The sequence below is a fragment of the Haliotis rufescens genome, unplaced genomic scaffold (genome assembly GCF_023055435.1).
Source record: "Haliotis rufescens isolate VD_foot unplaced genomic scaffold, xgHalRufe1.0.p SCAF_19, whole genome shotgun sequence".
In the NCBI taxonomy this organism is placed as follows: domain Eukaryota; kingdom Metazoa; phylum Mollusca; class Gastropoda; order Lepetellida; family Haliotidae; genus Haliotis; species Haliotis rufescens.
The window spans coordinates 16655654-16680756 of record NW_025963879.1 but is presented as its reverse complement, the minus strand read 5'-3'; the positions used below and the strand labels follow the sequence as shown (position 1 = coordinate 16680756).

Below are 25103 nucleotides of genomic sequence, written 5' to 3'. Positions count from 1 at the left end.
GTGTGTTCCAATCTATGTGACATAAGTGTGTCCCCGGTCTGTCTGACATAAGTGTGTCACCGGTCTATCTGACATAAGCGTGTCCCCAGTCTGTCCGACTTAAGTGTGACCCCAGTCTGTCTGACATAAGTGTGTACCCAGTCTGTCCGACATAAGTGTGTCCCCGGTCTATCTGACATAAGTGTGTCACCGGTCTATCTGACATAAGTGTGTTCCCGGTCTATCTGACATAAGTGTGTCCCCAGTCTGTCTGACATAAGTGTGTCCCCGGTCTATCTGACATAAGTGTGTCCCCGGTCTATCTGACATAAGTGTGTTCCAGTCTATCTGACATAAGTGTGTCCCCAGTCTGTCCGACATGTGTGTCCCCGGTCTATCTGACATAAGTGTGTCCCCGGTCTATCTGACATAAGTGTGTCCCCAGTCTGTCTGACAAAAGTGTGTCCCCAGTCTGTCCGACATGTGTGTCCCCCGTTTATCTGACATAAGTGTGTCCCCGGTCTATCTGACGTAAGTGTGTCCCCGGTCTATCTGACATAAGTGTGTAACCAGTCTGTCCGACTTAAGTGTGTCCCCAGTCTGTCTGCCATACCTGTGACCCCAGTCTGTCTGACATAAGTGTGTCCCCAGTATGTCCGACATGTGTGATTCCAGTCTGTCTGACATAAGTGTGTCCCCAGTCTGTCTGACATAAGTGTGTCCCCAGTCTGTCTGACATAAGTGTGTCCCGCAGCTGTCTGCCATAAGTGTGTCCCGAGTCTGTCCGACATAAATATGCCCCAGTCTATCTGACATAAGTGTGTCCCCAGTCTGTCCGACTTAAGTGTGTCCCCAGTCTGTCCGACATGTGTGTCCCCGGTCTATCTGACATAAGTGTGTCCCCGGTCTATCTGACATAAGTGTGTCCCCAGTCTATCTGACATAAGTGTGTTCCAGTCTATCTGACATAAATGTGTCCCCGGTCTATCTGACATAAGTGTGTTCCAGTCTGTCTGACATAAATGTGTCTCCGGTCTATCTGACATAAGTGTGTCCCCGGTCTATCTGACATAAGTGTGTCCCCGGTCTATCTGACATAAGTGTGTTCCCGGTCTATCTGACATAAGTGTGTTCCTGTCTATGTGACACAAGTGTGTCCCCGGTCTATCTGACCTAAGTGTGTCCCCGGTCTATCTGACCTAAGTGTGTTCCAGTCTATGTGACATAAGTGTGTCCCCAGTCTATCTGACATAAGTGTGTCCCCAGTCTGTCCGACATAAGTGTGTCCCCGGTCTATCTGACATAAGTGTGTCCCAAGTCTGTCCGACATGTGTGTCCCCGGTCTATCTGACATAAGTGTGTCCCCGGTCTATCTGACATAAGTGTGTCCCCAGTATGTCTGACATAAGTGTGTTCCCGGTCTATCTGACATAAGTGTGTCCCCAGTCTGTCCGACTTAAGTGTGTCCCCAGTCTGTCCGACATGTGTGTCCCCGGTCTATCTGACATAAGTGTGTCCCCGGTCTATCTGACATAAGTGTGTCCCCGGTCTATCTGACAAAAGTGTGTCCCCAGTCTGTCCGACATGTGTGTCCCCGGTCTATCTGACATAAGTGTGTCCCCGGTCTATCTTACGTAAGTGTGTCCCCGGTCTATCTGACATAATTGTGTTCCAGTCTATTTAACATAAGTGTGTCCCCGGTCTATCTGACATAAGTTTGTACCCAGTCTTTCCGACTTAAGTGTGTCCCCAGTCTGTCTGACATACGTGTGTCCCCAGTCTGTCCGACTTAAGTGTGACCCCAGTCTGTCTGACATAAGTGTGTACCCAGTCTGTCCGACATAAGTGTGTCCCCGGTCTATCTGACATAATTGTGTTCCAGTCTATTTAACATAAGTGTGTCCCCGGTCTATCTGACATAAGTTTGTACCCAGTCTTTCCGACTTAAGTGTGACCCCAGTCTGTCTGACATAAGTGTGTACCCAGTCTGTCCGACTTAAGTGTGCCCCCAGTCTGTCTGACATACCTGTGACCCCAGTCTGTCTGACATAAGTGTGTCCCCAGTATGTCCGACATGTGTGATTCCAGTCTGTCTGACATAAGTGTGTCCCCAGTCTGTCTGCCATAAGTGTGTCCCCAGTCTGTCTGACATAAGTGTGTCCCCAGTTGGGAACTTCTCCAAACCTATTATACAGAATCGAGCAGCATATTTAGTACGGATCATCTTATGTCAGACAGCACGTTAACTCGAGATGAATGTCACGTCTATTACAACCTAGACAAAGCAAGATCTCACATGTGAAGACAGACTTCTCTGCTTCCGGTGACAATTTGGTGAAGGCCAAGGCCACAGATAAGAATGAAAGCAAGTTGAAGGTCTCTTCCAGTGTTAGATCCATTCTGAAAGACACCAAGAGAGAACAAATATTAAACCAGAAACTCAACAGTGAATATGTGATGACAAATGTTGACTGTGAACAACTTACTGACATATATTTGAACGCTATGGATTTGTTTTGAATCAATAACACAAACAATATGAGAAAAGACACGGATATAATATTTTTACGACGGATCACAGGCTTGCTCTGGTATTCAGTGGAGAGTGCACCCAAACAAAAGGGACACAACTCCGCAATGACTTATTTCAGTCCAGTGTAACCCTGCAGTCATGATGTAATTTCTGGATGATAGCGATTCTTTTCCGAGTGTTTTGTTCACTTTTGATCTTAAATGTTCCACCTCGAGTATCGAACCGTGAACTATACTAATATAAAATATGGACGCGTGTAAGATGTGAATGGAGCACTAGGTTTTCAAAATTCAAACTAATCATGGAATTAAAGATGCATCCTGACGTCTTTGACTGCTTTGACAGGAGAATAAATTAATTTGGTTCCTGACTCTCTGTGCGTCTTCAACACTCGCATGTTTATGTGTCGTGAAGAGACGGAGCCCAGCTAACATAAAGCTGTACCGTGCATGGCGAATACTGTCAGTGACGTCATAGACAGAAACAGTGGAAATGACGTCACAGAATGGTTCCATGACGACGTTGATGGTTCCCACTCAGTCGCCGACACAACTTGGTGGTGTTCAGACGTACATCTGTTGCTGCTGCAAAACTTCACATTTGTTACTGGTCTGTGTCTACTTGCACAAGTCTACACCTCATCTCAGTGTCAGGTAAGCCATGCCAGTTTAACTCCTACAGTTGGTTTACTTTTACTGAGAGCCTTTGTTTGCTAACCCTCGTTCACATCTATATTTCACGGCTCTGAAATTCTTTATCAGTAAATTACCTTTGTATTAATTGACACTCATTCTCCAATGTAATTACGGAGCTCAAATGATTCTGTCTTTTTCTGATAGATTTTGAGGCACAGCTGGAACGTTTAGATTTAATCATTTTGCCTGTTTGTCTGATGTTTTAGTTATTGTTTCATCCATAAACTAGTTTGTTTGGATGAAATCTCAGTCTGCAATGTCAATACTCAAATTCCTAAATTCAAATGTGATTATGTTTTGTCCCACAGATGAAGATGTATCCACAAGAACGACTGAAGAGTAGGAAACTACTCTCCCCCATACTCGAGGCGAACGAGCGTCAGTCTAACCCTCGAAGTCCAAGAACGCCAGAACTGCATCAAGAATTACTTGGTAGGAAATCATAGTTTTATAATACAAAACTAATTAAATGCAAGACATCATCACTTCATGTGTTTGTTTGAAGCAATAACAGTTACATTCCAAGTATGTTTTGGTCTTTATATAACAGTGGAATCGAGTCGGGTGTTTGTACTTTTGTTTTTGGTTTCGTTTCCAGTTCAGTACATGGACCTGAAATCTCAAGTCGGAGATTTGGAGGAAAGGTAGGCGCAGTCTCGTTTAATATTCATGAACGTTCGTCTAAAATATACACTAATTAAAAATAAGAAATGTACATCTCATTCAAGTATTATAGATAAAATGACTTTGAGAAATGATATCTTCTAAACTATCGACATATCTTTTTTCAGTCTTCTCGATCACCTTTTCAATGAAAACCAGAAGCTGAGAGAGGAGAACGAGCGACAGGCCCGACAACTCCGGGAGGAGAACGCCTTAAGGCTGAAAGTTGAGTCGGAGAGACAGGACTATAGGTTGGAGTATTTCAACTATCGCCTCAGTTACACAATGGCGCAGGCTGAGGTCCAGGAACTGAAGCAGACGCTAGAGGGACTGGCGGGGGACTGGGAGAAGGAGAAGCAGACAGAGATGGAGCAGAGGAAGAAGCTGGAGGAAGAGCTGGCAGCTCTCCAGCGCCAGACTGCCCCTCTGACCTGTCACACTCCTGCCAATAAGCGGACCAGTTCCTCCAGCGTCGGTCCTCCAGTTCAACCAAGGAAGGCTCGAAGACCTTACACAGGAAAGTCAAAGGACAAGGTTCCAAGCAAGATCTCACATGTGAAGACAGACTTCTCTGCTTCCGGTGACAATTTGGTGAAGGCCAAGGCCACAGATAAGAATGAAAGCAAGTTGAAGGTCTCTTCCAGTGTTAGATCCATTCTGAAAGACACCAAGAGAGAACAGGATGCTGAAAGGAAACCAACCAGATCCTCCAGGAACCTTTCTGTGAGATTCACAAAGGAAATGCCAGTTGGAAAGACCCGTTACGAAATGTAATTACGACCCTCGCCACAAGGAACAAACTTCATAAACTGTTTAATTGTTGGTTCTTTAAATTATATTGATTTCACATTCTTTAAAATTCGTGTGTAAAATAATCGCTGATTATGTTGTGCATGTGTCATTGTTTCTCTGTTAACATCCTAGTAATATATCACGTTACTGAAGAAACTGCTTTGTGTTTGTATTTACAACCTCATCAATTATGTGGGAAGTCAATGATTACCTCTCAACTCTGACTGGGATGATGCATGTCCGCCATGCCCCAAAGTCGTGGGTCGATGCTCACACTTTCTACCACTGGTTTGCCTGCTCCCGTGCACACACTGTCACGCTTCGCGGGAATAGATCACGACAGATGAAAGTTGATGAAGAAAACAAATACTTTCATATTTACCTTTAGGTTTATATCGAACACTGAAGCTAAAAGGTCATTCATATTTCTTCTTACCGAGTAATTAGCTTCAGGACGCAATTCGTTACATGTTCAATGAGTGAGTATACACCCTGACACAAGGTAGACAACTCTGTTCCCCTTATTTCGTGGAGGGACATGAAATGTTGGAAACATGATTTCGTTCCCCAAATTTCTTCTTTCTTTTCCTTCAAAATAGCCTGACATTCCCTCGGATTAACATTTGTTCGGCGGAAACATTGAACCAGGTTGTTTTCTACATAAGTAGAAAATAATATATGAGATATTATACACTGTGTCGTAATAACTATATCAATGGTCATGAAATCATTTTGAAGGGAATTAATAAGTCCCCATTTAGTTACTGACATGGGTGAATGGAGTGAAGATAACCGAGTCCGTCATTGATCCTTTGAACCTTCACCCACCTTTGTGACCGATGTTTGTTAACCGGTTTTCATACATGCGCATATGGCATGCATATCTACGTTATAGATATCTTTGCAAATGTAGCGTATATGAGTAATTTTACAAGGATATGTCCAGTGCAGCTATATCTCAAGACACGCGAGTGTGCCGCCACTCTGTCTGAGGTAATGTGCCACTGTACTGTGCCTCCAATCTGTATAAATATAGTGTGCCCCCACCTGTCTATAGTAATTGTGCCCCCACTTTGTCTGACGTAAAGTCCAATTTTTCTATATGACCATTTTGAAGGAATATTTACGCTTCGCATATCGGTTCAAATGCAGCGTGAAAACGTATTTTTTCATTTATCTGTCGTATATAAACATATCTCAAGAAACACCAGGGTGTTATAATTCTGTCTGACGTAATGTGCCGCCAGCATCTCTAAATTAAATGCGCCCGACAGTCTGTCTGCCATAAGCGTATCCCCAGTCTGTCTGGCATAAGTGTGTACCCAGTCTGTCTGACATAAGTGTGTCCCCAGTCTGTCTGACATAAGCGTATTCCCAGTCTGTCTGGCATAAGTGTGTCCCCAGTCTGTCTGACATAAGGGTGTCCCCAGTTGGGAACTTCTCCGAACCTATTCTAGAGAATCGAGCAGCATATTTAGTGCGGATCATCTGATGTCAGACAGCACGTTAACTCGAGATGAATGTCACGTCTATTACAACCTGGAGTGTTAGGTGAAAAGTTAACGCACTAGAAGAGCATCCTGTCAACTATTATACCAGAAACTCAACAGTGAATATTTGATGACAAATGTTGACTGTGAACAACTTACTGACATATATTTGAACGCTATGGATTTGTTTTGAATCAATAACACAAACAAAATGAGAAAAGACACGGATATAATATTTTTACGACGGATCACAGGCTTGCTCTGGTATTCAGTGGAGAGTGCACCCAAACAAAAGGGACACAACTCCGCAGTGACTAATTTCAGTCCAGTGTAACCCTGCAGTCATGATGGAATTTCTGGATGATTGCGATTCTTTTTCCAAGTGAGTAAGTGAGTGAGTGAGTATGGTTTTACGCAGCCTTTAGCAATATTCCAGCAATATCACGGCGGGGGACACCAGAAAAGAGCTTCACACATTGTACCCATGTGGGGCATAGAACCCTGGCCTTCGGAGTGACGAGCGAACGCTTTAACCACCAGGCTACCCAACCGCCCCATTTTCCAAGTGTTGTGTTCACTTGTGATCTTAACTGTTCCTCCTCGAGTTTCAAACTGTGAAATATACTATTATGAAAAAATATCGATGCGTGTTAGGTGTAAGTGAAGCGCTTGGTTTTCTTAATGTAAAGTAATCATGGAATTAAAGATGCACCCTGACGTCTTTTACAGCTTTGACAGGAGACTTAATCTTCAACATGCATAATTTGTTATGTGTCGTGTAGAGACGGAACCCAGCTTACATAAAGCCGTATCGTGCATGGTGAACACTGTCAGTGACGTCATAGACAGAAACAGTGGAAATGACGTCACAGAATGGTTCCATGACGACGTTGATGGTTCCCAATCAGTCGCCGACACAACTTGGTGGTGTTCAGACGTACATGTGTTGCTGCTGCAAAACCTCACATTTGTTGCTGGTCTGTGTCTACTTGCACAAGTCTACACCTCATCTCAGTATTAGGTAAGTCATGCCAGTTTAAGTCCTGCAGTTGGTTTACTTTTACTGATATAGTTTGTTTCCTAACCCTCGTTCACATCTATATTTCACGGCTCTGAAATTATTTATCAATAAATTACCTTTGTATTAATTGACACTCAGTCTCCAATGTAATTACGGAACTCAAATAATTCCTAAATTCAAATATGATTATGTTTTGTCCCACAGATGAAGATGTATCCACAAGAACGACTGAAGAGTAGGAAACTACTCTCCCCCATACTCGAGGCGAACGAGCGTCAGTCTAACCCTCGTAGTCCAAGAACGCCAGCACTGCATCAAGAATTACTTGGTAGGAGATCCTGAATTTATAATACAAAACTAATTAAATGCAAGACATCATCACTTGATGTGTTTCTTTGAAGCAATTACAGTTACATTCCAAATATGTTTTGGTCTTTATATAACAGTGGAATCGAGTCGGGTGTTTGTACTTTTGTTTTTGTTTTCGTTTCCAGTTCAGTATATGGACCTGAAATCTCAAGTCGGAGATTTGGAGGAAAGGTAGGCACAGTCTCGTTTAATATTCCTGAACGTGACAGGTCATATAAACGACCATTTTAATTTAATCCAGAACCGACACAATCTTATTCTCTGTCAGCCATGAGACTAAATCGTAGCACGATTTACCGTTAGATTGTAGACCACGTGATGCCCATCCCTGATGCACACTGCCATGCAGGTGCAATGTGTCTTATGTTGGCGTACAAAATACAAAATAGAAAAATAAGAAATGTACATCTCATTTAAATATTATTCACAAAATGACTTTGAGAAACGAAATCTTCTAAACTATCGACATGTCTTTTTCAGTCTTCTCGATCATCTTTTCAATGAGAACCAGAAGCTGAGAGAGGAGAACGAGCGACAGGCCCGACAACTCCGGGAGAAAAACACGTTAAGGCTTAAAGCTGAGTCGGAGAGACAGGACTATAGGCTGGAGTATTTCAACTATCGTCTCAGTTACACAATGGCGCAGGCTGAGCTCCAGGAACTGAAGCAGACGCTAGAGGAACTGGCGGGGGACTGGGAGAAGGAGAAGCAGACAGAGATGGAGCAGAGGAAGAAGCTGGAGGAAGAGCTGGCAGCTCTCCAGCGCCAGACTGCCCCTCTGACCTGTCACACTCCTGCCAATAAGCGGACCAGTTCCTCCAGCGTCGGTCCTCCAGTTCAACCAAGGAAGGCTCGAAGACCTTACACAGGAAAGTCAAAGGACAAGGTTCCAAGCCGGATCTCACATGTCAAGACAGACTTCTCTGCTTCCGGTGACAACTTTGTGAAGGCCAAGGCCACAGATAAGAATGAAACCAAGTTGAAGGTCACTTCCAGTGTAAGATCCATTCTGAAAGACACCAAGAGAGAACAGGGTGCTGAAAGGAAACCAACCAGATCCTCCAGGAACCTTTCTGTGAGATTCTCAAAGGAAATGCCAGTTGGAAAGATCCGTCGCGAAATGTAATTACGACCCTCGCCACAAGGAACAAACTTTATAAACTGTTTAATTGTTGGTTCTTTAATTAATATTGATTTCACATTCTTTTAATTCCGTGTGTAAAATAATCGCTGATTATGTTATGCATGTGTCATTGTTTCTCTGTTAACATCTGAGTAATATATTACGTTACTGAAGAAACTGCTTTGTGTTTGTATTTACAACCTCATCAGTTATGTGGGAAGTCAATGATCACCTCTCAACTCTGACCAGGATGATGCATGTCCGTCATGCCCCAAAGTCGTGGGTCGATGCTCACACTTTCTACCACTGGTTTGCCTGCTCCCGCGCACAATGTCACGCTTCGCGGGAGTAAATCACGACAGATGAAAGTTGATGAAGAAAACAAATACTTTCATATGTACCTTTAGGTTAATATCGAACACTGAAGGGGCACGGGTGGCCCAGTCGTCTAAGGCGCCGCAATTCGCTGTGCAGAGTTGCGTCCCTTGGGCACGCCAGAAACCTATGATTGTGGGTTCGAATCCCGGTTCGCCCCGATTATGTTTCTAGGTTTGTCAGCACCATGCCCGTGCTCGTGGGTTTCACCGAAGTGGTAAACGTCTGAGACCTGTATCACTTCGGGCTTTCCTCCCACATTAAGCTGACACGCCGTGATATAACTGGAATACTGTTAAAAGCGGCGTTAAACCCAACTCACTCACTCACTCGAACACTGAAGGTAAAAGGTCATTTATATTTCTTCTTACCGAGTAATTAGATTCAGGACGCAATTCGTTACCTGTTCAGTGAGTGAGTATACACCCTGACACAAGGTAGACAACTCTGTTCCCCTTATTTCGAGGAGGGACAGGAAATGTTAGAAACATGATTTCGTTCCCCAAATTTCTTCTTTCTTTTCCTTCAAAATAGCATGACATTTCCCCCGGACTAATATTTGTTCGGGGGAAACATGGAACCATGTTGTTTTCTACATAAATAGAAAATAATATATTAGATGTAATACACTGTGTCGTAATAACGATAAGAATGGTCATAAAATCATTTTATGTGTCCCCAGTCTGTCTGACATAAGTGTGTCCCCAAACTGTCTAACATAAATGTGTTCCCAGTCTGTCCGACATAAGTGTGTCCCCAGTCTGTCTGACATAAGTGTGTCCCCAGTCTGTCCGACATAAGTGTGTCCCCAGTCTGTCTGACATAAGTGTGTACCCAGTCTGTCTGACATAAGTGTGTACCCAGTCTGTCTGACATAAGTGTGTCCCCAGTCTGTCTGACATGAGTGTGTCCCCAGTCTATCTGACATAAGTGTGTTCCAGTCTGTCTGACATAAGTGTGTACCCAGTCTGTCTGACATAAGTGTGTCCCCAGTCTGTCTGACATGAGTGTGTCCCCAGTCTATCTGACATAAGTGTGTTCCAGTCTATCTGACATAAGTGTGTCCCCAGTCTGTCTGACATAAGTGTGTACCCAGTCTGTCTGACATAAATGTGTCCTCAGTCTATCTGACATAAGTGTGTCCCCAGTCTGTTTGACATAAGTGTGTCCCCAGTCTCTCTGACATAAGTGTGTACCCAGTCTGTCCGACATAAATGTGTCCTCAGTCTGTCTGACATAAGTGTGTCCCCAGTTTGTCTGACATAAGTGTGTCCCCAGTCTATCTGACATAAGTGTGTTCCAGTCTATCTGAAACAAGTGTGTCCCCAGTCTATCTGACATAAGTGTGTCCCCAGTCTGTCTGACATAAGTGTGTCCCCAGTCTCTCTGACATAAGTGTGTACCCAGTCTGTCCGACATAAATGTGTCCTCAGTCTGTCTGACATAAGTGTGTCCCCAGTTTGTCTGACATAAGTGTGTCCCCAGTCTATCTGACATAAGTGTGTTCCAGTCTATCTGAAACAAGTGTGTCCCCAGTCTATCTGACATAAGTGTGTCCCCAGTCTGTCTGACATAAGTGTGTCCCAAGTCTATCTGACATAAGTGTGTTCCAGTCTATCTGACATAAGTGTGTCCCCAGTCTGTCTGACATAAGTGTGTCCCCAGTCTGTCTGACATAAGTGTGTACCCAGTCTGTCTGACATGAGTGTGTCCCCAGTCTGTCTGCCATAAGTGTGTCCCCAGTCTGTCTGACATAAGTGTGTCCCCAGTCTGTCTGACATACGTGTGTCCCCAGTCTGTCTGACACAAGTGTGTCCCCAGTATGTCCGACATAAGTGTGTCCCTAGTTTGTCTGACATAAGTGTGTCCCTAGTTTGTCTGACATAAATGTGTCCTCAGTCTATCTGACATAACTGTGTCCCCAGTCTGTCTGACATAAGTGTGTCCCCAGTCTCTCTGACATAAGTGTGTACCCAGTCTGTCCGACATAAATGTGTCCTCAGTCTGTCTGACATAAGTGTGTCCCCAGTTTGTCTGAGATAAGTGTGTCCCCAGTCTATCTGACATAAGTGTGTTCCAGTCTATCTGAAACAAGTGTGTCCCCAGTCTATCTGACATAAGTGTGTCCCCAGTCTGTCTGACATAAGTGTGTCCCAAGTCTATCTGACATAAGTGTGTTCCAGTCTATCTGACACAAGTGTGTCCCCAGTCTATCTGACATAAGTGTATTCCAGTCTATCTGACACAAGTGTGTCCCCAGTCTCTCTGGCATAAGTGTGTCCCCAGTCTATCTGATATACGTGTGTCCCCAGTCTGTTTGTCATTAGTGTGTCCCCAGGCTGTCTGACATAAGTGTGTTCCCTAAGTGAGTCATCATCGCAGGTCACTTTTTTATGATATTGTTTTTTGTTTCATTTTTTCAGTTGTTGGTGTTTATTTATGTGCAGTGGCTTTAAGTAACGTTATTCTGTACCTGAAACAGTTGCTACGTGTTTTACAAAACGGCATTGATAAATCAATCACTTTTAACCTCACATTGAAAGCTGTTGGTTCGTACGAGTAGTATGTATAGATTTTGAACTAAGTACTTCGCTGTCACTACGTGAGCAGTTTACGGCTTGCGGGAAAGTCGCCAGTTAAAGCGGTTCAAATGTTTAGGTATCGCTAAGGACGCTGTGAAAGGTATGAGCGTGCAGTTCAAGTTTCCTAGCAAACATGGATGACAGCCGGGAATTTATAACACGAGTTGACATTGGGTATAGCAGCTTATTCCATGACGAAATCCTGAAGCTACGAAACCACCCGAGGAAATAGGACTGCAGAGCGTATTGTCGCTAGGCTAGGTAGGACGAGTGTTTATTTTAACACCCAGCTTGTCCATGTATATTACACGCTTCGAAACTCAATCATTGTGCAAATGACTGTAGGCTCCTGCTTTATATTGCTAACCTCTGTGTGGTGACCCTAACGGCTTTACAACAACGTTTATTAAAATGTCGTAGCTTAACGGCCTTCTAAGTCCGGGCGGGTGTACTCGCCCACAGCAGGTTGTTGGTTAGGCTGGTACATTGGAGTGCGACAAGGTTGATGTATGTACACCCTGTTCTTTCAAATTCTGTCTTGGAGACGACAGGCACAGGTAATGTTCACTAGGCTGTGTCAGTCTAATCTTTCTGGTCACCGATAAAATCCGTTTCTGTTTACATATGATAACAGCTGCGGTGTTATATGCTTTTAACGCATGCTGTAGTATTCACAATGAAGTACATGGTTGATTATGATTACCAAGATAATCGCCTCTGTACAGAACTATTAAGTCTGTTGTATACAGGTAATTCTAAAGCTATAATCCTTTCATAGATTTCTAATACACATGCAATGTTCACAACGGGAATTCCTCACTGCTGTTCAAAGGTGGAGTGTCAAAGCCCGGATAAGATGCAAAACGTGTTCTTTTCACTGTATTATTTGAGCTGGATCTACCATGTTCCCACATTCTATTCAGGATTAGTGCAGTTGCATTACTTAATCGGTTTAATCGGCGTTTACTGACAGACTGTCCAAGGTAAGAACTAACACAGCCAGCAAATCTGTCTTTTCAAACTCATATCGTGGATAAAATTGACATACTTACAGTCCGGTGTCGGCCAAGAAGACATTGTTAATAAATGCCCCATTATGCTTTTGTATCGGAATAGATCAAGACTGTGATAATCTATTTCAAGAAGGAAAACGAGACATAAATTGCCGGGGAAAAGAAAGCATACACCTATATTTAATGATGGCTTTAAGCAAGAAATGGTTACTTGTATTTGATACGGGTACCATAGTTGTTTTTTGGACCTTAAGTAGTGTTTCAGTGACTGTTTTGATAACGTTTGTATTTTTTTTTGGTCAAATCGAGTTTTCACGTGTATGCTTTCCTTTGCCTGCAGTTAATGTGAACTAACAAACTGTTTGAAATACTGTGTTAACTCATGTCAGATTAAACCGCCTTAAAATTACATTTTAAAAAACCACTGAATTTATTTTTATCTTTTTATAAATCTTTACGGTCAGTGGGTGCGGAGAACAAGTATGTAAATTATCAGGTCAATTATTATAAATGTGTTGTAGACAGTGTGGATATTTTCTAAATTTGTGAAATAATGCCATTGTCGTGGCTAGATTTCAGTGCACTTAGGGTTGAAAGCTCCATGTGAATCTAAGGCAAAAAAACAAACAAACAAACAAATATCAAGCTAATACAGACGTGATCATGTCCAGACAGTGACATTACCACTTTGAAGATTAGATGATAATTATGCCAAGATGGTATTTTTGCTAGACGTAAAAAAAAACGTCTTTAAAAACCCCATATATCTTAAGGATACAATTACTCTTTTATTTATTGGTATAGGCCTGGGTATACCGTATATGTACTCCGGCCGGTATTCATACCAAGAGTGCTACATAATACCAGAAATTGCTTGGGGCAGGGATGAGAGTGAGTGAGTTTGGTTTTACGCCGCTTTTAGCAATATTCCAGCAAAATCACGGCGGGGGACACCAGAAATGGGCTTCACGCATTGTACCCATGTCGGGAATTGCACCCGGGTCTTCGGCGTGACGAGCGAACGCTTTAACCACTTGGCTACCCGACCGCCCCGGGCAGGGATTAGAGGGTGTAAACGACAATGCTGATTAATAGGTGGCACACATGGTTGCCGTTATGATATTGTTCGGCTTGAACGCAGATATATTGCTGCTGATATAACACTGTGTAGTACATGTACCGTTATCCCATTGCGCTCGAACACGGAGATCGGTCATTATTATGTTTCATTCAGTGTACTTTGTTCGGTTCTTCAAGGGGGACTGCTCGATTGACTTCCATTATGCAAATGTCTGTTTCACGTGATGAACAAGCTGATCCAATATAGTAGCAAAACGTGAACTGTGTAGACCCGGACAATTGAACTGTGCGATTATTGAAGCGATAAGTGTGTACTTAAGCCCTGAGCCCGGTTATTCAAAGGCTTGTTAACTGATTGGTACGTTTCAGTCCCTTGTCTTGAACGTATGTATGAAAACACCGTCTGTCTCCAGATCCACGGCATATGATGATGACGGCTAGCCACGACCATGTAGATAACTAGACATGACTAGCCCGTTTGTAGCTCACCTGAACGCCACGACTGTGTGTGTGTGTCACTATTTCTAATTCAACCATGCAGCTGATATTCACTATTTTATCTCCAGAAATATAGACTGAGATTCGGATGGATGGGCACGTTCAGGGCAAAGGCTAGCCAGGACTAGACTGAAGGTAGTTCCCATAAGTGAATGACCTGAACACACATACGTGGAGGACCTGAACACACATAAGTGAATAACCTGAACACACATACGTGGAGGACCTGAAAACACATACGTGGAAGACCTGAACACACATACGTGGATGACCTGAACACACATACGTTGAGGACCTGAACATACATACGTGGAGGATGTGAACACACATACGTGGAGGACCTTAACACACATCCTGAACACACATACGTGGAGGACCTGAACATACACACGTGGAGGATATGAACACACATACGTAGAGGACCTAAACACACATACGTGGAGGACCTGAACACACATACGTGGAGGACCTGAACACACATACGTGGAGAATCTGAACACACATACGTGGAGGACCTGAACACACATACGTGGAAGACCTGAACACACATACATTAATGACCTGAACACACATACGTGGAGAACCTGAACACACATACGTGGAGGACCTGAACACACATACATTAATGACCTAAACACACATACGTGGAGAATCTGAACACACATACGTGGATGACCTGAACACACATACGTGGAAGACCTGAACACACATACATTAATGACCTGAACACACATACGTGGAGAACCTGAACACACATACGTGGAGGACCTGAACACACATACGTGGAGGACCTGAACACACATACGTAGAGAACCTGAACACACATACGTGGAGGAACTGAACACACATACGTAGAGGACCTGAACACACATGCGTGGAGGACCTAAACACACATACGTGGAAGACCTGAACATACATACATGAATGACCTAAACACACATACGTGGAGGACCTGAACACACGTACGTGGAGGACCTGAACACACATACATAAAAGTGCATCTGAAGAGCACACAATGAAGTGAACGCGTGCCTCGAGTGGTTCAATGAAGAATCTGACAATGCTGCAGAGGAAGCCGAGACAAGACCCCGCGGTGCGTGACTTCTTCCAGGCGGTGAGGACGCGGAACCACAAGAAGGTGAGGATGATGCTGAAGAACAAGACCGTGCAGGACCCGGATGTTAGGGACGTGGAGGATCCGCTGCGACCCACGGCGTTGTTGGTGGCTAGTGAGATCGACGACGAGGAGACAGCGTGGCTACTGCTGAAACCCAAGAACAAACCAGCTGACGTTAACGCTGAAACTGTTCGAGGGAGGAGGGCGATCTGGTGAGTTTAGGGACACTGCGTGTTATCTCTGAAACATAGCAGGTTTTGTTTATTTTGTATATCATAGCACATTTTTTTCAGGACATCCTACACTTACAGCGAACATTTATTTCTTGTTGTGTAACACCTGACTCTAAATAAACTATTTTCCAGTATGTTATTCACTGGAACACGTTTCCCTAAAATTTGTAATGATAATACCGTGATTCATAAGTGTTTCAGTAAAATTTCGTTAGTCAAAACAAAACGTCTTCATTTATTCAAACGACAGAAGTCGATTGATTATCCGGACGATATAACTAGGAACAGTACATGGTTTCAATGTGAGTTGATTTGTAGAGATTGTTAACCATCAGAGAAAATTATTTACGAATTTGTCCTTCCGTGGAGGTGGGCGGCCAAACACGGGAGCGAGAAGCTGGCAGAAGCTCTACTCAGGAAGCCTGGGTGTGAGGTGAACGAGTTGGACAAGGAGACAGGTGGGTGTGAGGTGAACGAGTTGGACAAGGAGACAGGTGGGTGTGAGGTGAGTTGGACGAGGAGACAGGTGGGTGTGAGGTGGACGAGTTGGACGAGGAGACAGGTGGGTGTGGTGTGAGTTGGACGAGGAGACTGATAGGTGTGAGTTGGACAAGGAGACAGGTGGGTGTGAGGGGAACGAATTGGACGAGGAGACAGGTGGGTGTGAGGTGGACGAGTTGGACAAGGAGACTGATGGGTGTGAGTTGGACGAGGAGACAGGTGGGTGTGAGGTGGACGAGTTGGACAAGGAGACTGATGGGTGTGAGTTGGACGAGGAGACAGGTGGGTGTGAGGTGGACGAGTTGGACAAGGAGACTGATGGGTGTGAGGTGGACGAGTTGGACGAGGAGACAGGTGGGTGTGAGGTGGAAGAGTTGGACAAGGAGACTGATGGGTGTGAGGTGGACGAGTTGGACGAGGAGACAGGTGGGTGTGAGGTGGACGAGTTGGACAAGGAGACAGGTGGGTGTGGTGTGAGGTGGACGAGTTGGACAAGGACACAGGTGGGTGTGGTGTGAGGTGAACGAGGAGACAGGTGGGTGTGAGGTGAACGAGTTGGACAAGGAGACAGGTGGGTGTGGTGTGAGGTGAACGAGTTGGACGAGGAGACAGGTGGGTGTGAGGTGGACGAGTTGGACAAGGAGACTGATGGGTGTGAGGTGTACGAGTTGGACGAGGAGACAGGTGGGTGTGAGGTGGACGAGTTGGACAAGGAGACTGATGGGTGTGAGGTGGACGAGTTGGACAAGGAGACTGATGGGTGTGAGGTGGACGAGTTGGACGAGGAGACAGGTGGGTGTGAGGTGGACGAGTTGGACGAGGAGACAGGTGGGTGTGGTGTGAGGTGGACGAGTTGGACAAGGACACAGTTGGGTGTGGTGTGAGGTGAACGAGGAGACAGGTGGGTGTGAGGTGAACGAGTTGGACAAGGAGACAGGTGGGTGTGGTGTGAGGTGAACGAGTTGGACGAGGAGACAGGTGGGTGTGAGGTGAACGAGTTGGACAAGGAGACAGGTGGGTGTGAGGTGAACGAGTTGGACAAGGAGACAGGTGGGTGTGAGGTGGACGAGTTGGACGAGGAGACAGGTGGGTGTGGGTGTGAGGTGGACGAGTTGGACAAGGAGACAGGTGGGTGTGAGGTGAACGAGTTGGACAAGGAGACAGGTGCGTGTGGGTGTGAGGTGGACGAGTTGGACAAGGAGACGGGTGGGTGTGAGGTGTACGAGTTAGACAAGGAGACGGGTGGGTGTGGTGTGAGTCGGGCGAGTTGGACAAGGAGACAGGTGGGTGTGAGGTGAACGAGTTGGACAAGGAGACAGGTGGGTGTGAGGTGGACGAGTTGGACGAGGAGACAGGTGGGTGTGGGTGTGAGGTGGACGAGTTGGACAAGGAGACAGGTGGGTGTGAGGTGAACGAGTTGGACAAGGAGACAGGTGCGTGTGGGTGTGAGGTGGACGAGTTGGACAAGGAGACGGGTGGGTGTGAGGTGTACGAGTTAGACAAGGAGACGGGTGCGTGTGAGGTGGACGAGTTGGACGAGGAGACAGGTGCGTGTGAGGTGGAAGAGTTGGACGAGGAGACAGGTGCGTGTGAGGTGGACGAGTTGGACGAGGAGACAGGTGGGTGTGGTGTGAGTCGGGCGAGTTGGACAAGGAGACAGGTGGGTGTGAGGTGAACGAGTTGGACAAGGACAAAGGTGCGTGTGGGCGTGAGGTGGACGAGTTGGACAAGGAGACAGGTGGGTGTGAGGTGGGCGAGTTGGACGAGGAGACAGGTGGGTGTGAGGTGGGCGAGTTGGACAAGGAGACAGGAGCGTGTGAGGTGGACGAGTTGGACGAGGAGACAGGTGGGTGTGAGGTGAACGAGTTGGACAAGGAGACAGGTGGGTGTGAGGTGAACGAGTTGGACAAGGAGACAGGTGGGTGTGAGGTGGGCGAGTTTGACAAGGAGACAGGAGCGTGTGAGGTGGACGAGTTGGACAAGGAGACAGGTGGGTGTGAGGTGAACGAGTTGGACAAGGAGACAGGTGGGTGTGAGGTGAACGAGTTGGACAAGGACAAAGGTGCGTGTGGGCGTGAGGTGGACGAGTTGGACAAGGAGACAGGTGGGTGTGAGGTGGGCGAGTTGGACAAGGACAAAGGTGCGTGTGGGTGTGAGGTGGACGAGTTGGACAAGGAGACAGGTGGGTGTGAGGTGGACGAGTTGGACGAGGAGACAGGTGCGTGTGAGGTGGACGAGTTGGACGAGGAGACTGATGGGTGTGAGGTGAACGAGATGAATGGGTGGGTCACCCCTCATCACCAGATGGACATGGAGAGTGGTATGTGGATCATCTATCAGCATTAGGTTGAGCCAAACGAATATGTATGTCATATGAAAGTGGTTTCATGGATATGTCGGTGTTGCTATGATGTGTCGTGGTGAGTTTGTAACGGGCAAGTAACATTCCTGATGTTGTCGTCAGGTTGTGCGCCACTTTATCGAGCGATCATCAGCAACTCGGACGCTGTGGTCCAGCTTCTCATCCACAATGGAGCAGACGTCAACATGCGCAGACTCGGCTTCGGCGTCGGAGCAGAAACTCCGCTGATCAAGTATGATATGACTTATGACAATATCTATAGGCATTTCAACAGGGAATCAAACATATTAGGGATATGACTTATAACAATATCTATAGGCATTTCAACAGGGAATCAAACATAAGGGATATGACTTATAACAATACCTTTAGGCATTTCAACAGGGAATCAAACATATGGGATATGACTTATAACAATATCTATAGGCATTTCAACAGGGAATCAAACACAAGGGATATGACTTATAACAATAACTTTAGGCATTTCAACAGGGAATCAAACATATGGGATATGACTTATAACAATACCTTTAGGCATTTCAACAGGGAATCAAACATATGGGATATGACTTATAACAATATCTATAGGCATTTCAACAGGGAATCAAACATATGGGATATGACTTATAACAATATCTATAGGCATTTCAACAGGGAATCAAACACAAGGGATATGACTTATAACAATACCTTTAAGCATTTCAACAGGGAATCAAACATATTAGGGATATGACTTATAACAATATCAATAGGCATTTCAACAGGGAATCAAACATAAGGGATATGACTTATAACAATATCTATACGCATTTCAACAGGGAATCAAACATAGGGGATATGACTTATAACAATATCTATAGGCATTTCAACAGGGAATCAAACATAAGGGATATGACTTATAACAATATCTATAGGCATATCAACAGGGAATCAAACATAGGGGATATGACTTTCGGGAAAAAAATGCATGGCATCCAAGTGAATTTTTATTTTGGGCAAAACTGAGGCAATTTTTCCCCAGGATTTTCGATCTGGATTTAAATAAATTTGTCAAAATTCCCATATTCAACATGAATCAGCAAATATATTTTGTCATGTTATAAAAGTAGGGATGTTTTTAAGCTTAAGAATGTAAGGATGCATTTTGTTTAAGTTAAGTTCGTAAATACCACCCCACTCATGCGGGGTCAGCGATTCTTATTCACGAACCTACAGTCCTCGTCTGTTTTCCTTAACGGAATATTGCTAAATTTAACCCCTCTCAACCCTTAAGATACTTCTTTGATGGTTAACCTCTATACTGCAGATACTATCGTCTTCTCATTATTTCCACGGAGTTTAGATTCCATGTCAGGTGGAGATACTTCTTCAATACTTTCATGACTGAAGCCACTCTTTGAAACATTTCAGGGCCGTTCAGTTGAACAACAAAGCAATTTGTGAATGCCTAATCAACTCCCTGTGCAACATCCAGGCAAGAACAGACAACAACATGAACGCCCTCCACTACGCCGTGGCATACCGGCGCTACGACATCTGCGAGGTGCTTTTAGAGAACCAGATCAAGATCCATGCCAAGAGCACCCATGGCGTTACAGCAATGACGATCGCCATCGAACATCACAATGCAGCAATGGTCAAGATACTCATTCAATACGGCTACAAGATTGACAAGAAATACAAATGGAAGGAGACGCCATTAGAGCAGGCAATAAAGCTCCATAGTGAGGCTTGTGCAATTACTCTTGTTCACGCCGGATGTAGCATAGACACTCTGCGTGGGAAGCCATCTTTCTTCTACATGGCACTAAACGAAAAACTATTTTCCTTAGTGAAGCTTTTAGTGGACTTAAGGCCATCCTTCCTCAACGAAAGCTGGATCTGGTCGAGACAATGGCCTGTTGCAATATTTCAGATGCCCGAAGTGTGTGTTTGGTTGACTAACGAGAGCCGCAAGCCAAGGAGTTTGAAGTCAATGTGCAGGGGGAAAATATTCAAAATGCTTGGAAGATATCCTAGTTCCAAATCAGACAAACTGCCAATACCTGACGGACTTAAAGAATTCCTTAAGTATAACCACCATATTAGAGAAGAGTTTTATTGTCAAATTCCGTTGGATATTCAAGAATGCCCATTCGATTGTCCTTCCGGCTGTCCCATCAAGTACTGTCCCCCTCTCGACATCCCATCATCAGACTCAGACGGGATTGATTTCTGAACAGTTTGGGGTTGTTTTCCACTACTTATACAACTTGATGGACAGCTCAAAGTGTAGTCGACCGCCTCTGTGATCTATTGGATAGAGTGACGAGATCAGATATATTTTTTTCAGACACAGCTACAAAACCACATATTTATTTTTATCTAAAATCATGAGCCTTATATTTTTGTGGATTTCGGATTTGTTAACAGTCTGAAGCACATTATTTTTCTCTTCTGAATTTACGGGGACAATTTATTTTTTCGATACAATCCGACAATATTTGGCAAAATGTCCACACAAATCTAATTAAACACAACAACGTCATTGTTCGGGTTAGACTCTCATTCGATGTGTTTCGAGATGCAGTGAAGATGTGATCATCGGTTTTAATCTGACATATGCATGGTACGTTCTGTTTGTTTGTTTGTTTGTTTGTTGTTTAACGCCGCACTCAGCAATGTTCCAGCTATATGACGACAGTCTGTAAATAATCGAGTCTGGACCAGACAATCCAGTGGTTGACATCATGAGCATCTATTCATGCAATTGGGATACGATGACATGCATCAACCATGTCAGCGAGCATAACCACCCGATCCCGCCTCTAACGACAAGCTATTCGCCTTTTACGGGAAGCATGGGTTGCTGAAGACCTATTCTACCTCGCATCATCACGAGTCTGGTACGTTTTGACTACCAGTGGTCAGGTTTTACCAGGAATAAGAGCTGTTAGGACCAAATCGGTTCATCCGTTTTGGCGCTGGTCCGTTTTGACTGGCACCAATTGTAAGAAGCGCCAGGAATATATGTCTTGGAAGTTTGCCAGGAATAGCAGACAGAACTGGATACGTGGCAAGTATGCTGATTTTGTACAATAATACATGCATAGGTCATGCTATCTTGAGGTTCAGATGTGGGACGGAATTACTGTTGTATGAAAATTGCTCCCCAAAAACATTGGGGTATCATTTAAGCTTCATTTCTATGTTTGAACTCAATTGGGATGGTGATCTTTATACATGAATATAAAATTGCAATAAAATGTTTTATGTGCTTAAATAAGGTTGTGTTCTCATCAAGCAGATCAACAGATGAAGTTGTTCGTACAAACGTGTCGATTTTTGTTGTTTATTTTTGTTTGTTGTTTAACGCCGCACTCAGCAATATTCCAGCTATATGACGGCGGGATGTAAATAATCGAGTCTGGACCAGACAATCCAGTGATTAATATCATGAACATCGATCCACGCATTTGGGATTGATGACATGCATCAACCAAGTCAGCGAGCCTGACCACCCGATCCCGTTAGTCGCCTTTTACGGCAAGTATGGGTTGCTGAAGACCTATTCTACCCCGGATCTTCACGGGTCACAAACGTGTGGAAAAGCTGGAATAAATCTTTAAAACATAAAATTTTTAAAAAGTGTGGCCTGAAGAGTGTTAAAACTTAAGGCCCCCTGGAGCAATTTGTGTATTGCAGAGCATACCATACATGCAATGCCAAGCATGTGAATGGAATAAGAGCAATGTCCTGGAAACAAACTCTATGCTCATCTGAAGTTGTTTGTTGTTAACGTTTAACACTACACTCAACAGTATTACAGCTGTATGAGGACTGTGAATAACCATTCTGGACCAGACATACACCCTGATTTAAACTTAACTTCTGACATTGAAAAAGGACACACGAACAGCAGCCATTCCTACATCCTCCGCACAACTCAATGCAGAGGAACCTTGTGTGAGTCACTCAACAAAGACTCGTGTCCTCATCTTAGCAAAATGAGTTAGTGAGTGAGTGAGAATGGTTTAACGACGCTTTTAGCAATATTCCAGCAATATCATGGCGAGGTACACCGGAAAATGGGCTTCACACATTGTACCCATGTGAGCAATCGAACATGGGTCTTCGGCATGACAAGCCAAGGCTTTAAACAACGCGGCTACCCGACCGCCCTTTTGAAGATAGAAGTCCATGCATGAGAGTTATGGCTGTCTCTGTGTGGAACTCCATCCGAATCACGCTTCTGTCTCCAATCTCTGTATGTATTTTGTGCATAAAAATAAACAAACAAACCACTCTTATCACACTTTATTAGAATATTGAGTCAAAAGACCTCAATAGTAAAGAAGTAATTAGAAAAGTAGTCATTATATATGGCACTACATGAATCCAAGCTTAAAAGTGTAAAAAAAGATAACACTGACAGAGATCCAGGTAACCACATTCTCATGGTTCTGTCAATTTTTTTATTTCAATATATTTTCATCTATCCTATAGCTCAAAAATAAAGTAATTGGTCACATGCAATAATTGTTTTGTTTGTTGCTCTAAGAAGATATTTCTTATGATTATTGAAATGTATTTTTGTTGTTTTCATTAAGCTATATTTTGTTTATTTTGCACAACGCTTCACAACATTCCTGCTATATGATGACAACCTGTAAATAATCATACGAAAATAATGGATGACCAAGTACAAAATAGTTGAACCAATTAATAGTTCTCACCTGAAATATTGGTCATTGACGAAAGAAATAATCCTGTTCATCATCAGGCAATTCCACTTCGTCAGACATAAACACGGTATAAAAATGTGGAAGTCGTGGAAGTTACAGGAAACACAGATCACATATATCGACACAAGAACAAATGAGGTAACTATAGTTTAAAGGACATATTATTTATCATACCTTTTGAGCAAGTGATAATAGAAGGGATCAGTGAACACTATGAATTAGGGCTGGGACAAGTCCAAATTTACTACCCGGGGACCCAACCCCCTATTACCCGACCCTACCTAGGTACCGCCTGTAGTTCTCAAGAGATGGGTGGAAAATGTCTGATTGGGACTAGTTTGACCGTAGCTTAACCGAACCTGGGCTGGGGCGAGGTCTTGACATTCCAGTAACAATGTGATACAAAGTGAGCAATGGTTTCAGCCTGATTGCAAGATGAACAAACCTTGTCATAGTGCTTTTTGTGTCCCAAGTCTGAGGCGTGAGATGACGTTTCAACTTTCCTTTCATTTGAGTGTGAGTTTGGCTTTTGTTGGATCTTGGGTTGAATTTTTTACAGCCATCTGCCGATATTACTTGCGTCCCACTGGGCTTGCCATCTTTGGGCTATAGAAGTTTTTATTTTTATTTTTATATCTAGTTTACTAAAGGAATTAGGCTGTATCTCAGCTTTGTCTAGAGCCAGCATCGCCAGTAGGTCTGCTTTTTCATTGCCATGAATATCTATGTGAGAGGGGATCCTAAACAGCTCCACCGGTTGCCCTTGGTCCGATAGTTTTGTATATTCATATAATATTATTGACTGTTTGGCCTGGAGTTTGAGTTTCTGCCGCTGATGGCTTGAAGTGCACTTAGTGAGTCTGTTAGGACGACTGCCTTTGCTTCCGGGAGTTCCGGTATGAGTTTGAGTGCATGATGAATTGCCTCCAGTTCAGCAGTAAATACTGACTGACCATCCATCAGGCAGGCGAAACGAATGTGCTTGGGGATATGTGGATATGGAGACGTAACCAGCACTGTTGTTGATAGGATTCTTGGATCCATCAGTGTATGTATGGGCCCAGCTGTCCCAGGTAGTTTGAATTTTAGTGATAGCTGCTGATCGTAGTAGGGTTGGGTTTAATTTCCTCACTCTAGTTGTTGCATTTTATACACAGAATATCTCCACTTCAGTGGCTATAGCGTAATCACTGTGTTACTATTGTTAATTGAGGGTGTAATGTGAGGACAGGGTGTCAGTAGTTAAGAGTAAATCAGTTGCCTTCAATTGTTTCTTGCGGCTTTGAACAGACGCGCACAACCGAAGATGTTTTGATTGGCAGATTCATGGTGACACCTGAGCAGCTCTTTATATGATAAAATATGCAGCAAATGGCCGGGACCAAAAGAACAGTTTGTTATATCCGTCAGTTCCTTATAAGCCTGTTATAAATGTAGTTTTCTGTATACAGTATGATCATGATGATGTCAAGTGAGAAACATTTCTGTTTTTGTAAACTGGTCCCAGTACTTGCTGGCTTCCCATTGGCTAGAACCAGGCCATCACATGAATCGTTGGTCATGAATAGCATATGTATTCATAGATGATGGAGGAATACTCTTTGTTTGTTCACAATGGCAAACCTTTGGATCATATTGTTTGTATTATTTTTTTGTTCAAAATGGCCATTCCCAGATAAAAAGATTAAATATAATTCTTACACAAGTGAGATGGTGAATATAACTGAATTTCTAATTAGGTCTTCAGATTTTTTGTTTGCAATTGTGTTTCCCCTGGAGATGATTGATCTGTCCTCGGTGATGAGTAGGTAAGACGTGGAGAAATGGCCCAACCCCTCGGCTACTGTGTCTTCAGCCTCTTCACCGTCCCCCGGACTCCGTCCAGGGCCAACATCTCACCTGTGATGAAGCAGAGGACGAGATGCCTCAGGATCAGTCAGTCATACTGTGATA

At 44.0% G+C, this 25103-nt stretch overlaps 4 protein-coding genes across 8 annotated transcripts in view; 3 read left to right on the top strand and 1 right to left on the bottom strand.

The window, feature by feature from the left end:
- The first annotated feature begins 2961 nt into the window (after positions 1–2961).
- Positions 2962–4705, top strand: LOC125381707. The gene is made up of 4 exons (XM_048399152.1): positions 2962–3165; positions 3516–3639; positions 3806–3851; positions 3999–4705. Exons 1-4 carry the CDS (start codon positions 2962–2964, stop codon positions 4642–4644), a joined length of 1020 nt encoding a protein of 339 aa, XP_048255109.1. The 3' UTR covers positions 4645–4705.
- Positions 4706–7674: 2969 nt separating this feature from the next.
- Positions 7675–8777, top strand: LOC124137625. The gene is made up of 2 exons (XM_046504020.2): positions 7675–7713; positions 8023–8777. Exons 1-2 carry the CDS (start codon positions 7676–7678, stop codon positions 8666–8668), a joined length of 684 nt encoding a protein of 227 aa, XP_046359976.2. The 5' UTR covers position 7675; the 3' UTR covers positions 8669–8777.
- A 2886-nt stretch (positions 8778–11663) lies between these two features.
- Positions 11664–21154, top strand: LOC124137583 (putative ankyrin repeat protein RF_0381). 3 transcript variants are annotated; one of them, XM_048398942.1, is made up of 5 exons: positions 11664–11883; positions 14282–15542; positions 15933–16021; positions 18529–18658; positions 19837–21154. In XM_048398942.1, the coding sequence occupies exons 2-5, from the start codon at positions 15259–15261 to the stop codon at positions 20642–20644; spliced, it is 1311 nt and encodes a 436-aa protein (XP_048254899.1). In that variant the 5' UTR covers positions 11664–11883; positions 14282–15258; the 3' UTR covers positions 20645–21154. The 3 variants fall into 3 exon arrangements, with proteins under 3 accessions (XP_048254899.1, XP_046359904.2, XP_048254900.1); XM_046503948.2 differs by lacking the exon at positions 11664–11883 and adding an exon at positions 11956–12179; XM_048398943.1 differs by lacking the exon at positions 11664–11883 and adding an exon at positions 12294–12605.
- Positions 21155–24612: 3458 nt separating this feature from the next.
- Positions 24613–25103, bottom strand: part of LOC124137584 — a 52590-nt gene continuing 52099 nt past the window's right edge. For all 3 annotated transcript variants that reach the window (XM_048398939.1, XM_048398940.1, XM_048398941.1), the window contains one exon: positions 24613–25049. In XM_048398939.1, the coding sequence (XP_048254896.1) occupies positions 24991–25049 (59 nt within the window). In that variant the 3' untranslated portion in view covers positions 24613–24990. The remainder of the gene's footprint in view (positions 25050–25103) is intronic.